The sequence below is a fragment of the Neoarius graeffei genome, chromosome 23 (genome assembly GCF_027579695.1).
Source record: "Neoarius graeffei isolate fNeoGra1 chromosome 23, fNeoGra1.pri, whole genome shotgun sequence".
Classification (NCBI taxonomy): Eukaryota; Metazoa; Chordata; class Actinopteri; order Siluriformes; family Ariidae; genus Neoarius; species Neoarius graeffei.
Window position 1 is genome coordinate 50,886,608 of NC_083591.1, and position 12,872 is coordinate 50,899,479.

Genomic DNA, 12,872 nt, shown 5'->3' on the forward strand with positions numbered 1-12,872 from the left:
TCAGACATATTACACCTCAGGTTTTCAGTCCTCCAGCTGCTCACTGGTTTTGTTCTATTCCAGTTACAACTAGAACAAAAGAAACGATGAAGTTAACACACCACAGCCGCTTCACAGAAGAGAATTTTTTTAAGTGCCCTTGTTGTTGTTTTCCATCAGAGAGAATGAGAAGAGGTGGTGCAGGAGTGGCAACTTACACTCCTGCAAGGTTACAAACAACGGGACGTTCAGCAGCAAATCTCTGCTCATTAGCGATAACAGGAAGGACACAGTTACCGTGACCATGAGGCAGCTGAAGATGCAGGACGCAGGATGGTACTTGTGCAGAGCCGGCGAGCACCAAGCATCTGTTCATGTTTTAGTCACTCCAGGATCAACCACAAGTATGTAATAGAAAAAAACAAAAAACAACAAAAAAAAAACCCATCATATTTTTCATGGGATAATTACTGACAATTACTGACAAATGACTAATTACTGGCGGCACGGTGGTGTAGTGGTTAGCATGGTTACCTCACATCAAGAAGGTTCTGGGTCCGAACCCAGTGGCCGGCGAGGGCTTTTTCTGTGTGGAGTTTGCATGTTCTCCTCGTGTTTGCGTGGGTTTCTTCTTGGTGCTCCAGTTTCCTCCACAGTCCAAAGACATGCGGTTAGGTTAATATGGGATGGCATTGGGCTGAGTTACCCTTGAGCAAGGCATCTAACTCCCAACTGCTCCCCGGGCGCTGTTAGCATGGCTGCCCACTGCTCTGGGTACAGTGGTGCTTGAAAGTTTGTGAACCCTTTAGAATTTTCTATATTTCTGCATAAATATGACCTCAAACATCATCAGATTTTCACACAAGTCCTAAAAGTAGATAAAGAGAACCCAGTTAAACAATTGAGACAAAAATATTATACCTGGTCATTTATTTATTGAGGAAAATGATCCAATATTACATATCTGTGAGTGGCAAAAGTATGTGAACCTTTGCTTTCAGTATCTGGTGTGACCCCCTTGTGCAGCAATAACTGCAACTAAACATTTCTGGTAACTATTGATCAGTCCTGCACACTGGCTTGGAGTTTTAGCCCATTCCTCCGTACAGAACAGCTTCAACTCTGAGATGTTGGTAGGTTTCCTCACATGAACTGAGGACCTCAGAAAAAGCATTGTTGATGCTCATCAGGCTGGAAAAGGTTACAAAACCATCTCTAATGTGTTTGGACTCCACCAATCCACAGTCAGACAGATTGTGTACAAAGGGAGGAAATTCAAGACTGTTGTTACCCTCCCCAGGAGTGGTCAACCAACAAAGATCACTCCAAGAGCAAGGCATGTAGTAGTCGGTGAGGTCACAAAGGACCCCAGGGTAACTTCTAAGCAACTGAAGGCCTCTCTCACATTGGCTAATGTTCATGAGTCCACCATCAGGAGAACACTGAACAACAATGGTGTGCATGGCAAGGTTGCAAGGAGAAAGCCACTGCTCTCCAAAAAGAACATTGCTACTCGTCTGCAGTTTGCTAAAGATCATGTGGACAAGCCAGAAGGCTATTGAAAAAATGTTTTGTGGACGGATGAGACCAAAATAGAACTGTTTGGTTTAAATGAGAAGTGTTATGTTTGGAGAAAGGAAAACACTGCATTCCAGCATAAAAACCTTATTCCACCTGTGAAACATGGTGGTGGTAGTATCATGGTTTGGGCCTGTTTTGCTGCATCTGGGCCAGGACGGCTTGCCATCATTAATGGAACAATGAATTCTGAATTTTACCAGCGAATTCTCAAGCAAAATGTCAGGACATCTGTCCACGAACTGAATCTCAAGAGAAGGTGGGTCACGCAGCAAGACAACGACCCTAAGCACACAAGTAATTCTACCAAAGAATGGTTAAAGAAGAATAAAGTTAATGTTTTGGAATGGCCAAGTCAAAGTCATGACCTTAATCCAATGAAAATGTGGAAGGACCTGAAGCGAGCAGTTCATGTGAGGAAACCCACCAACATCCCAGAGTTGAAGCTGTTCTGTACGGAGGAACGGGCTAAAATTCCTCCAAGCCGGTGTGCAGGACTGATCAACAGTTACCGGAAATGTTTAGTTGCAGTTATTGCTGCACAAGGGGGTCACACCAGATACTGAAAGCAAAGGTTCACATACTTTTGCCACTCACAGATCTGTAATATTGGATCATTTTCCTCAATAAATAAATGACCAAGTATAATATTTTTGTCTCATTTGTTTAACTGGGTTCTCTTTATCTACTTTTAGGACTTGTGTGAAAATCTGATGATGTTTTAGGTCATATTTATGCAGAAGTATAGAAAACTGTATAGGGTTCACAAACTTTCAAGCACCACTGTATGTGTGTGTGCTCATTGCTCACATGTGTGTGTTCACGGCTTCAGATGGGTTAAATGCAGAGATGAAATTTCACAAGTGTGTGATGAATAAAGTTGTGCTTTCTTCTTCTGAGAATAATTGACTTGCAAATAATCTGACCGATAATTTTTAAATTATATATTCTATATACAGAAATATTCTATTTTTGACTTTATGAAGTGGAATCCAGAAACTTTTGCCTAGGATATTAAAAAACACAAACAAACAAACAAACAAACAAACAAACAAACAAACAAAATCCCAAACCTCAGAAATGCTCAATGCATTAAAAAACAAACAAACAAACAAACAAACAAACAAACAAACAAACAAACAAACAAACAAACGACAACAAAAAACTTGAGATCTTTCACCACCAAGGTTTAAATACACAAACTAACCTGAATGAAACATGGAACAGGTGAACACAGTAGGATAACAAGTCAATGACAGGACTGGAGATGGAGACAGGACAAAAATAGAACCAAAAACAAATGGGGAAATGGTGACACTACTACTACTACTACTACTAATAATAATAATGGAAGATGAGCAAACCAGTCTCATGTGGGACTCATCTGTTTTCACAGACTGGTGACTAGAGCACAACAGACCTGACATTATGCTGGTAGATAAGACCCATCATAAGTGGGTTATGATTGACATAACCGTACCTGCCGATCAAAATGTAGTTAGAACAGAAGGGTGGAAGGTAGAAAGATACCAAGATCTGGCACTTGAAGTTAGGCGATTGCACCAAGCAACAGTGAAGGTCGTACCTTTTGTAATAGGCACACTGGGGACCATCTCAAAGAACCTTTTGGAAACCAAAGAAGTTCTGGGAATCCCAGGAAGTGCGCAAATGACAGCTTTGCTTGGAACAGCTCATATCCTTAGGAAAGTGGCGTGCCTCTAAGCTACGGGTAGCAGCTGAGGCACAGTACTATAAAAAATTAACCGGTTATAACATCGAAAAGCTGAAACAATCACATATTAATAATAATAAATAATATTAGACTTAGAGAAGAGTAGCTTGTCATCTTAGGTCACAGGTAGTGGCCTAACAAAAACACTGATGAGCTGATTATAACATCAAATACCGTGTGTAAAATATTACTCCGGCCCTGTCTAGTCCAGAAGGAACGATCTAAAGTGGGCCGCCTTCCTTGCGCAATAAATGCTGCAAGCTATACACACTATATACAGGCGATATACAGAAACTATATACACCCTAGGAATACTGACCTATTTGCCAGAAAGAATCCAAAACGGCGAGGAACTGACCAAAAAAAAGGGATTTTTGTTGAACTGCTCATTAAGGCTTAATTAGTCCATAAGTTAATTAATAATTGTAATTAAGCAAATCTAGGTAGAAGTTCTATGCACCCTAGGTACCCCTATCTTCATGCCAGAAAGAATCAAAATCGGTGAAGAATTGATGGAGAAGAAGCAATTTGTGTGGAAACTGCTCATTAGGGCTTGATTAATTACTCCATATCTTCATTATTAATTGCAATTATGCAAATTTGGGTAGAAGCTTCTCTTCTACCAAAAGAAGAACCCCAGACACACTGTGTTTAAACTGCTGCCTTAAGGCAGACAGGACAAACAGGATTAGGAACAGTTTCTATGCCAGAGCCATAAGGGAAACCTGTACATTCAGTAATACAATATGATACAATATGGGATCGTGCAATGCCCTCCATACCGTAGGATGTGAATGTTTGCGAGTGATGACTGCTGTTTTAAAAAACTTTATAAATTATTTATTTATATATTTATGAGTTTATCTTGTTGTATTATTTTCACAGGTTTTTTTAGATGCACTTTTTTTGCACCAAGGATTGCGTTTAATTTCATTGTATTTATTTACAATGACAATAAAGATATTCTAATTCTAAAAAAGAAAGAAAGAAAGCTACTGTGTACACTACCGTTCAAAAGTTTGGGGTCACTTTGAAATGTCCTTATTTTTGAAAGAAAAGCACTGTTCTTTTCAATGAAGATCACTTTAAACTAATCAGAAATCCACTCTATACATTGCTAATGTGGTAAATGACTATTCTAGCTGCAAATGTCTGGTTTTTGGTGCAATATCTCCATAGGTGTATAGAGGCCCATTTCCAGCAACTCTCACTCCAGTGTTCTAATGGTACAATGTGTTTGCTCATTGCCTCAGAAGGCTAATGGATGATTAGAAAACCCTTGTACAATCATGTTAGCACAGCTGAAAACAGTTGAGCTCTTTAGAGAAGCTATAAAACTGACCTTCCTTTGAGCAGATTGAGTTTCTGGAGCATCACATTTGTGGGGTCGATTAAATGCTCAAAATGGCCAGAAAAATGTCTTGACTATATTTTCTGTTCATTTTACAACTTATGGTGGTAAATAAAAGTGTGACTTTTCATGGAAAACACAAAATTGTCTGGGTGACCCCAAACTTTTGAACGGTAGTGTATGCACCCCAGGCAGACCTTCCTTCCTGCCAAAAAGAATAAAAATTGGTGAAGAATTGAGAGAGAAGAAGCGATTTTCGTGAAATGTGGATGACGCCGGATGACATACGATGGCATAAACTCATCACCTGTCGGCTGGATGAGCTAATAATAATAATAATAATAATAATAATAATAATACAGTGATAATAAATCCATTATTTTTTGTGTATATTATTGTTAGGACTTTTTCAGCATTGTTCTCTGTGTCATCTGTTTCCTTACAGCTGCCTTGGGTGTAATAACACAACAGCATCCATTTGAGGTTAAAACTGAGGACTCCAGCAAGTGAGTAGAAAGTGTAGATGATTATTATTATCCTGTAATGGCTTACACATTTTATTCAGAATTTCTGGATAGGAATATCTATAAACTGATAAAACAGATGACGTGTCATTTTCAGACCTTCCAACCACGACACATTTTATCATTGAAGTATGCGGCTTCAAAATGCATGAAAAAATTCAGCCAATTGGCATATGACTGTAGAATATCTAACAGCCGTGTAGGTGTTTTCAACTGGAAATATTAAATGACACCCTGGATGTCCCACCCTCTTTCCTCAATCTCACATTAATAAAAATTTCAAGCTGAAAATCGTCAAAAATGCACTTTTTTTCCAGCCAAAAGAAGCCCCCCCCCAAAAAAAATCCAATCTAAATCGCCACAGCTGTGGTTAAAGTCGAAGCCTGTTGAAGTAGTGATTGGAATGTTCTGGTATACAGGGGACGAAGATATCCAGCAGGCAAATGGCAGCTCATTTCCCACTCCTAACCCCCCTCCCCATAAATAAATAAATAAAATTTTTACCCAGTGGTTACCGTAATCTCCTGTATATGCATGTAGTAGAGTGTGTTACTTATCGAAGTGATTTGTAAAGAAGGACTATATCGAAAATACATTTTTACACCTTCAGTCCTTCAACCAGGACTTCACAATGTTCCTCTTCAGGGTCGACAGGTTTCCATTTTACTAATTAATAAAAAAGATCCGTAGCTTTCACAAATTACCGTATAAGTTGATTAAAACACTTTGCGACGTGCTGTTATTAGAACTTGTGGTGAGAATTACTCTGCTTCCCATCAGATCGCATCACACCACCTCACCGTCGATTATTTTCCGATAACAGGGCAGCACATCATGTTTTATTCCAGTTATAAAAGACGAATAAATAGTTATCGAGTGTTTTAATCGTAGATTTTCTCCAAACTCAAGAACGTTCCAACTGAAGGTATTTGTTTTGAGGAATTTATTTACTTTGTGTACTCGTGTTTACATCCGTTGTGTTGTTTCAGTTCCATCATTTGGCCTTCTCTGATGGTGTGTGGACTTCTGGTGTGCTTGCTGACCGCGACTGGACTGCAATTTTGGAGAAGGCAAAACTTGAGTAAGCTCTTAAAATTTTCAGTTATGTTCTTGGAGTGGGCGGCACGGTGGTGTAGTGGTTAGCGCTGTCGTCTCACAGCAAGAAGGTCCGGGTTCGAGCCTCGTGGCCGGCGAGGGCCTTTCTGTGTGGAGTTTGCATGTTCTCCCCGTGTCCGCGTGGGTTTCCTCCGGGTGCTCCGGTTTCCCCCACAGTCCAAAGACATGCAGGTTAGGTTAACTGGTGACTCTAAATTGACCGTAGGTGTGAATGTGAGTGTGAATGGTTGTCTGTGTCTATGTGTCAGCCCTGTGATGACCTGGCAACTTGTCCAGGGTGTACCCCACCTTTCGCCCGTAGTCAGCTGGGATAGGCTCCAGCTTGCCTGCGACCCTGTAGAAGGATAAAGCGGCTAGAGATAATGAGATGAGAATGTTCTTGGAGTTTACATGTCATACATCATCTGGGATTCATTTATATTTATATTGACAAGACATTGGCCTGGCTTTCTCCGTATCGCATAGAGTTCTGAGTGTCACCAACCCGTCTGCTTTAACTACAGTGTACTAGTGACAGTCCTAACTAATATATTAGACTCTTTCTTACTAACCACTAACTTGTATTACATATCAAATAGACTGTGTTTTTTTTTTAAACTGTACTTACTGAAATTCCACCAAACAAGTTTCTGTTTCACTTATGTTACAGCAGCTATAGTTTACCATTTACCAGTGTCTCTTTTTATCCCCATTTTTCTTTAACTTAATTAAAACAACAACAACAACAACAACAACAACAACAACAACAACAAAAATCTTGTTGCACTCACAAGAAACCACAAAAGTTAAAAAACCCTCTAGAAACAGCTTTATAATTGTCTGTTATCAGCCTCTTAAAAACGAAAAGCCATAAGACGTGTACGACGAGATTGAATGGAATAAACTCTTTTATTCTATCCACGTTCACTGGATTTTGAGAAACAAAGCATTTTTATTTTTATTTTCTGCAAATTCGATGAATAAAAACTTTGTACAAACATTTGACAAAATAATTTCTGCTTAGAATGTAAACAGACCGGTGAAATGACAGCAGCAATTTGTGAAAAATGCTATAGCGATAAATCTTGAAAAAAAAATAAAAAAGATATGCTCTTACCATCAAATACTTTCATTCCATATTTTGTTGCTTTTTTATTTTTTGGGATTTTGTTTTTGAGTAGAGTTTTTATTTCATCCTCGGTTGGTTCAGCAACATGCTCCGCCATTTTCTTCTTCTTCTTTCAGTTTTTTTTTATGGTTGGCAAACCAACTTAAAGGTGCATTACCACCACCGACTGAGCTGACAAAGACATTCTTTTAGTTATTTCTGTTTCTTTTAAATACTTGACAAAGTGATATATCTGACTTGATGCGCTCCACCATGTTGTTCTTCTCTACTCACAGTATATGAGCTGATAGCCTAGTAGTAGAGTAGCCAATCAGAGCGCGTGATTGCTCATATCCAGTGAATGTGGATAGAATAATCTTTGTTACACTTACTTTGACAAAATTTAGTTTAAAGAACTAATTAAGTCAGTTCAGAAGTGCTGTTTTGTTGACAAACCTGTGTTAAATCTCACTCTTGGTAACTGCTTTATCCTCATCAGGGCTGTGCTGGACCAGGATTCAATCCCAGGAACACTGGGCGTGAGGTGGGAATACAGCACAAACTGGATGCCAGGATTGGCCCTGGGATCCTGGAGCAATTATAATATACAGTATAAATGATGTACCTCACGTTATTTAATTAGTAGCCGAGAGCTAATTAAAAGTAACAGTTGTCGTCGCCAAAAAGGATTTGTGTGTGTGTGTGTGTGTGTGTGTGTGTGTGTGTGTGTGTGTGTGTGTGTGTGTGTGTGTGTGAGGTGCTGAGTTAAAAAAAGTTGAAAGAATAAAGCTTAAACTAATATTATTTGAGTAATTAAAACTTGAGTCACAGGAGTTGTGCTTGCTTAAAATTTCGCTCACGGAAATACAGTTCAATCAGATTGAGTTCTTCAAACAAGGTTCAGTTATTGAGTTCTCATAAGCTGATTCAGATAAGTCGGGGAGAGCAGGGAGACTTGGGACAAGTTTTCAGCTTTTGTAGATTGTGTGAAATTCTTTAATCACATTCCTGTCTCATACTGAATTAGAGAGTATTTACTATCCCCTCTTACCACAACATTAGTTTCTCAGCTTGTCACAGATACTGGCCTTCAGACTTCACTTTTTCTGTTATTATATTTTTTTGCAGGGAGACATGGGACACTGACGGGAGACATGGGACGTTATGTTGGGAGACTTGGGACATATTAGGGAGACATGGGACAAAAATAAAACACCTAGCTTAATCCTACATGTTTACATTTTTTTTTATTTATCATCAAAACTTGTCACATATGAACTGTATGAATGAACAAATGATGCTGGTACAGCGACAGAAAAATGTCAGTTTACCCAAAACCTGACTTGACAAAAGAGTTCCATTCTCAAGAAGGAATGGAATAAGATTAATCCTCATGCAGGGACCCTCCCACATTTTAAACAAACATTTTTAAACAATTTTATATTTATAAACCACAAGAAAAAAAAACCTGTAACATGATGAACTGTCCCAACTCTCCCTATCTGGACATTTTGAAAAAAAAAAAATCCTTAAATTTTTTTCCCCCAGAATTTAAGTTTAATAAATAATACTACCATATGAATGAATGAATGAATGCTTTATTTCAAACATATCAAAGTAGTGCAAAACAGAAGAGAAGAAAAACAAACACAAAAAAAACAAAAACAAAAGAACAAATAAAATCACTTAATTCAATTAAAAAAAACCAATGGAACAATATTAACTTAACATGTTTGAAAAGGAGTAGGAAGAAGCATTAGCTTATTTAATCCTACCCCTTTTCCAATTAATTAATAATACTATTTACTATTTACTTCCTGTACATATACAGGGTGCGATTTGTCAAAAAAACCAGAAGGGGGGATGTTTTTTTTTTTAATCATGAAACGTCACAAAATTAAGGTAACAATAGGCTAACAGCTGTGAGGGAATTTTTAATGGATGAACATTATTATTCTCTGTGTTTCTGTGTGTTGAGCTCAAGTGGCCTATACTGAGAAAGATGTTTTTTCCTATGTTGTAATCGCTTTTCTGTGGCCTTGGTGGTAATGAGCAGGGTGCTTGAGTTCATCCTAGCTTGCATCTTCTCATGATGTAACCACCTCTCCTGACCTTGGTGGTGATAAGCAGGGAGCTTGAGCTCTCCCTAACTCGCATCCGCCTGCACATACCAGAGCACGCCAGGTGCACGCTTTAACAAAGCTTCATAGAAAATCTTGAGCCAATCACGTGAAGACACAAGCAGTGAGCGACTGCTTTCAGAGTATAATAGATAACATTCCTAAAACACAACTCAGAGTGCGCGTACTCTCGGCATCATCAGAAGTGATGTCTTCTTCTATTCTTCTCTTTCCTTTCCTATTTTATATATCTTTATATGATCTACTATAATAAATGACTGAAAAGACAACTGTTAAGCATTCTGAAGTCTCATCTCATCTCATCTCATTATCTCTAGCCGCTTTATCCTTCTACAGGGTCGCAGGCAAGCTGGAGCCTATCCCAGCTGACTACGGGCGAAAGGCGGGGTACACCCTGGACAAGTCGCCAGGTCATCACAGGGCTGACACATAGACACAGACAACCATTCACACTCACATTCACACCTACGGTCAATTTAGAGTCACCAGTTAACCTAACCTGCATGTCTTTGGACTGTGGGGGAAACCGGAGCACCCGGAGGAAACCCACGCGGACACAGGGAGAACATGCAAACTCTGCACAGAAAGGCCCTCGCCGGCCCCGGGGCTCGAACCCAGGACCTTCTTGCTGTGAGGCGACAGCGCTAACCACTACACCACCGTGCCGCCCTCAAATCGCACCCAGTATATATATATATATATATATATATATATAAAATTTATTATTTATTTATTTTTATTGTTATTATTATTTTTATTTACTGTTTTTTTAATCACATACTCCTAAACACAAGTAATTTAAACATATTTGCCTGTACCAACAAAATAGAAAATAAACAAAATAAACAAAGTAAATAAATATGTGCAAAAGCCCTAGTGCTCGTCCCACCCTTCTTCCTCCCTGTACCTAGTGAATACCATGTGTTTGTACCGCTGTTTGAATATACTCATGCTTGGACATTGCTTCAGCCCCCCCGACAGTCTGTTCCACAATTTCACTCCACATACTGAGATGCAATGTGATTTTAGAGGTTGTGCAAGCAAAAAGATGTTTAAAGTTCATTTCCCCCCCTCAAATGATATCCCTCTTCTTTCTGAAAAAAAAAAAGTTTTTGAATGTTGACTGGAAGTAGGTTGTTTATTGTTCTATACATGATTTGTGCTGTTTGAAAATGAACCAGATCTGTGAGTTTTAGTATTTTTGATTTTAAGAATAAATGATTAGTATGTTCTCTGTAACCAGTGTTATGAATTGTCCTTATGGCTCTTTTCTGCAGTATAATCAGTGGTTGTAATGTACATTTATAAGTATTACCCCAAATCTCTACACAGTAATTTAAGTATGGTAATATTAGTGAGCTGTAAAGAAAGTGGAGTGATTTGTAGTCCAGAAAGTGTTTTGCCTTACTCAGTACTGAAATGCTCCATGACAGTTTGTACGTGTTTTATGTGGGATTTCCATGTTATTTTATCGTCCACAATTACACCAAGAAATTTATTTTCATGTACCCTTACAATATCAACCCCATCTACCTGTATTAGTGCTTGAGTATTCCTTTTACAATTCCCAAATAACATGAATTTAGTTTTGTTAAGGTTTAAAGATAATTTGTTCCTGTCAGACCACTTTAATTTAGACAGTTCTGCAGTGATCATCCCCAGAAGATCCTGTAAATTCCTCCCTGAACAAAAAATATTTGTGTCGTCTGCAAATAAAACTAATTTTAATAACTTAGAAACTTTGCAGATATCATTTATGTAGAGAATGAACACTTTTGGGGGTGGCACGGTGGTGTAGTGGTTAGCGCTGTCGCCTCACAGCAAGAAGGTCCGGGTTTGAGCCCCGTGCCCGGCGAGGGCCTTTCTGTGTGGAGTTTGCATGTTCTCACCGTGTCCGCGTGGGTTTCCTCCGGGTGCTCTGGTTTCCCCCACAGTCCAAAGACATGCAGGTTAGGTTAACTGGTGACTCTAAATTGACCGTAGGTGTGAATGTGAGTGTGAATGGTTGTCTGTGTCTATGTGTCAGCCCTGTGATGACCTGGCGACTTGTCCAGGGTGTACCCCGCCTTTCGCCCGTAGTCAGCTGGGATAGGCTCCAGCTTGCCTGCGACCCTGTAGAACAGGATAAAGTGGCTACAGATAATGAGATGAGATGAGATAATGAGATGAACAGTTTTGGACCCAATACTGACCCCTGGGGGACACCACAAGCAATGTCCAAGCATGAAGAAGTGTAATCTCCCAACTTCACAAACTGTCTCATCTCATCTCATTATCTCTAGCCGCTTTATCCTTCTACAGGGTCGCAGGCAAGCTGGAACCTATCCCAGCTGACTACGGGCGAAAGGCGGGGTACACCCTGGACAAGTCACCAGGTCATCACAGGGCTGACACATAGACACAGACAACCATTCACACTCACATTCACACCTACGGTCAATTTAGAGTCACCAGTTAACCTAACCTGCATGTCTTTGGACTGTGGGGGAAACCGGAGCACCCGGAGGAAACCCACGCGGACACGGGGAGAACATGCAAACTCCGCACAGAAAGGCCCTTGCCAGCCCCGGGGCTCGAACCCAGGACCTTCTTGCTGTGAGGCGACAGCGCTAACCACTACACCACCGTGCTGCCCGCAAACTGTCTCCTGTCCCTTTAATAACTTTTCACCCAGTGCAAAACTATCCCCCTGATCCCATACCGTTCCAGTTTATTGATTAATATATCATGATTGATTGTGTCGAAAGCTTTCTTGAGGTCGATGAATATTCCAATTGGGTACTGTTTGTGATCTATAGCGTTAGTGATTTCCTCAACTGATTCCATTAATGCCAGTGCTGTTGAACTGTTTGATCTAAATCCATATTGACTGTCAGAGAGTAATTTATGCTTATCCAGGAATTTGTCTAATCTGTTGTTGAATATTTTTTTCTAGAATTTTTGAGAATTGTGGTAATAAAGAAACAGGCCTGTAGTTTGTGAAGTGGAGTCTATCCCCAGTTTTATACAGCGGCACAACTTTAGCTATTTTCATTTTGTTTGGAAATTTGCCAGTTTGGAATGATAAGTTACAGATGAAAGTTAATGGTTTTGAAATTCCCTCAATGACCCTTTTCACAATTTTCATATCAATGTTATCACAATCAGTAGATGTTTTATGTTTACAGTTTTTTACAATATCAATTATTTCTTTTTTTTTCCACTGCTGTGAGAAACATTGAGCTTTGATTTCTATATTACTATACAGAGGGGCAAAAAAGTATTTAGTCAGTCACCAGTTGTGCAAGTTCTCCCACTTAAAAAGATGAGAGAGGCCTGTAGTTTTCATCATAGGTATACCTCAACTATGAGAGACAAAATGAGA

General features: G+C 39.4%; 1 protein-coding gene across 1 annotated transcript in view; it reads left to right on the forward strand.

The window, feature by feature from the left end:
• The window catches only part of LOC132871830 (polymeric immunoglobulin receptor-like), a 52,254-nt gene that overhangs the window by 14,979 nt on the left and 24,403 nt on the right, over positions 1-12,872 (forward strand). Inside the window, exons 4-6 of the mRNA XM_060906369.1 lie at positions 160-383; positions 5,086-5,146; positions 6,154-6,245. Of these exons, the coding sequence (XP_060762352.1) occupies positions 160-383; positions 5,086-5,146; positions 6,154-6,245 (377 nt within the window). The remainder of the gene's footprint in view (positions 1-159; positions 384-5,085; positions 5,147-6,153; positions 6,246-12,872) is intronic.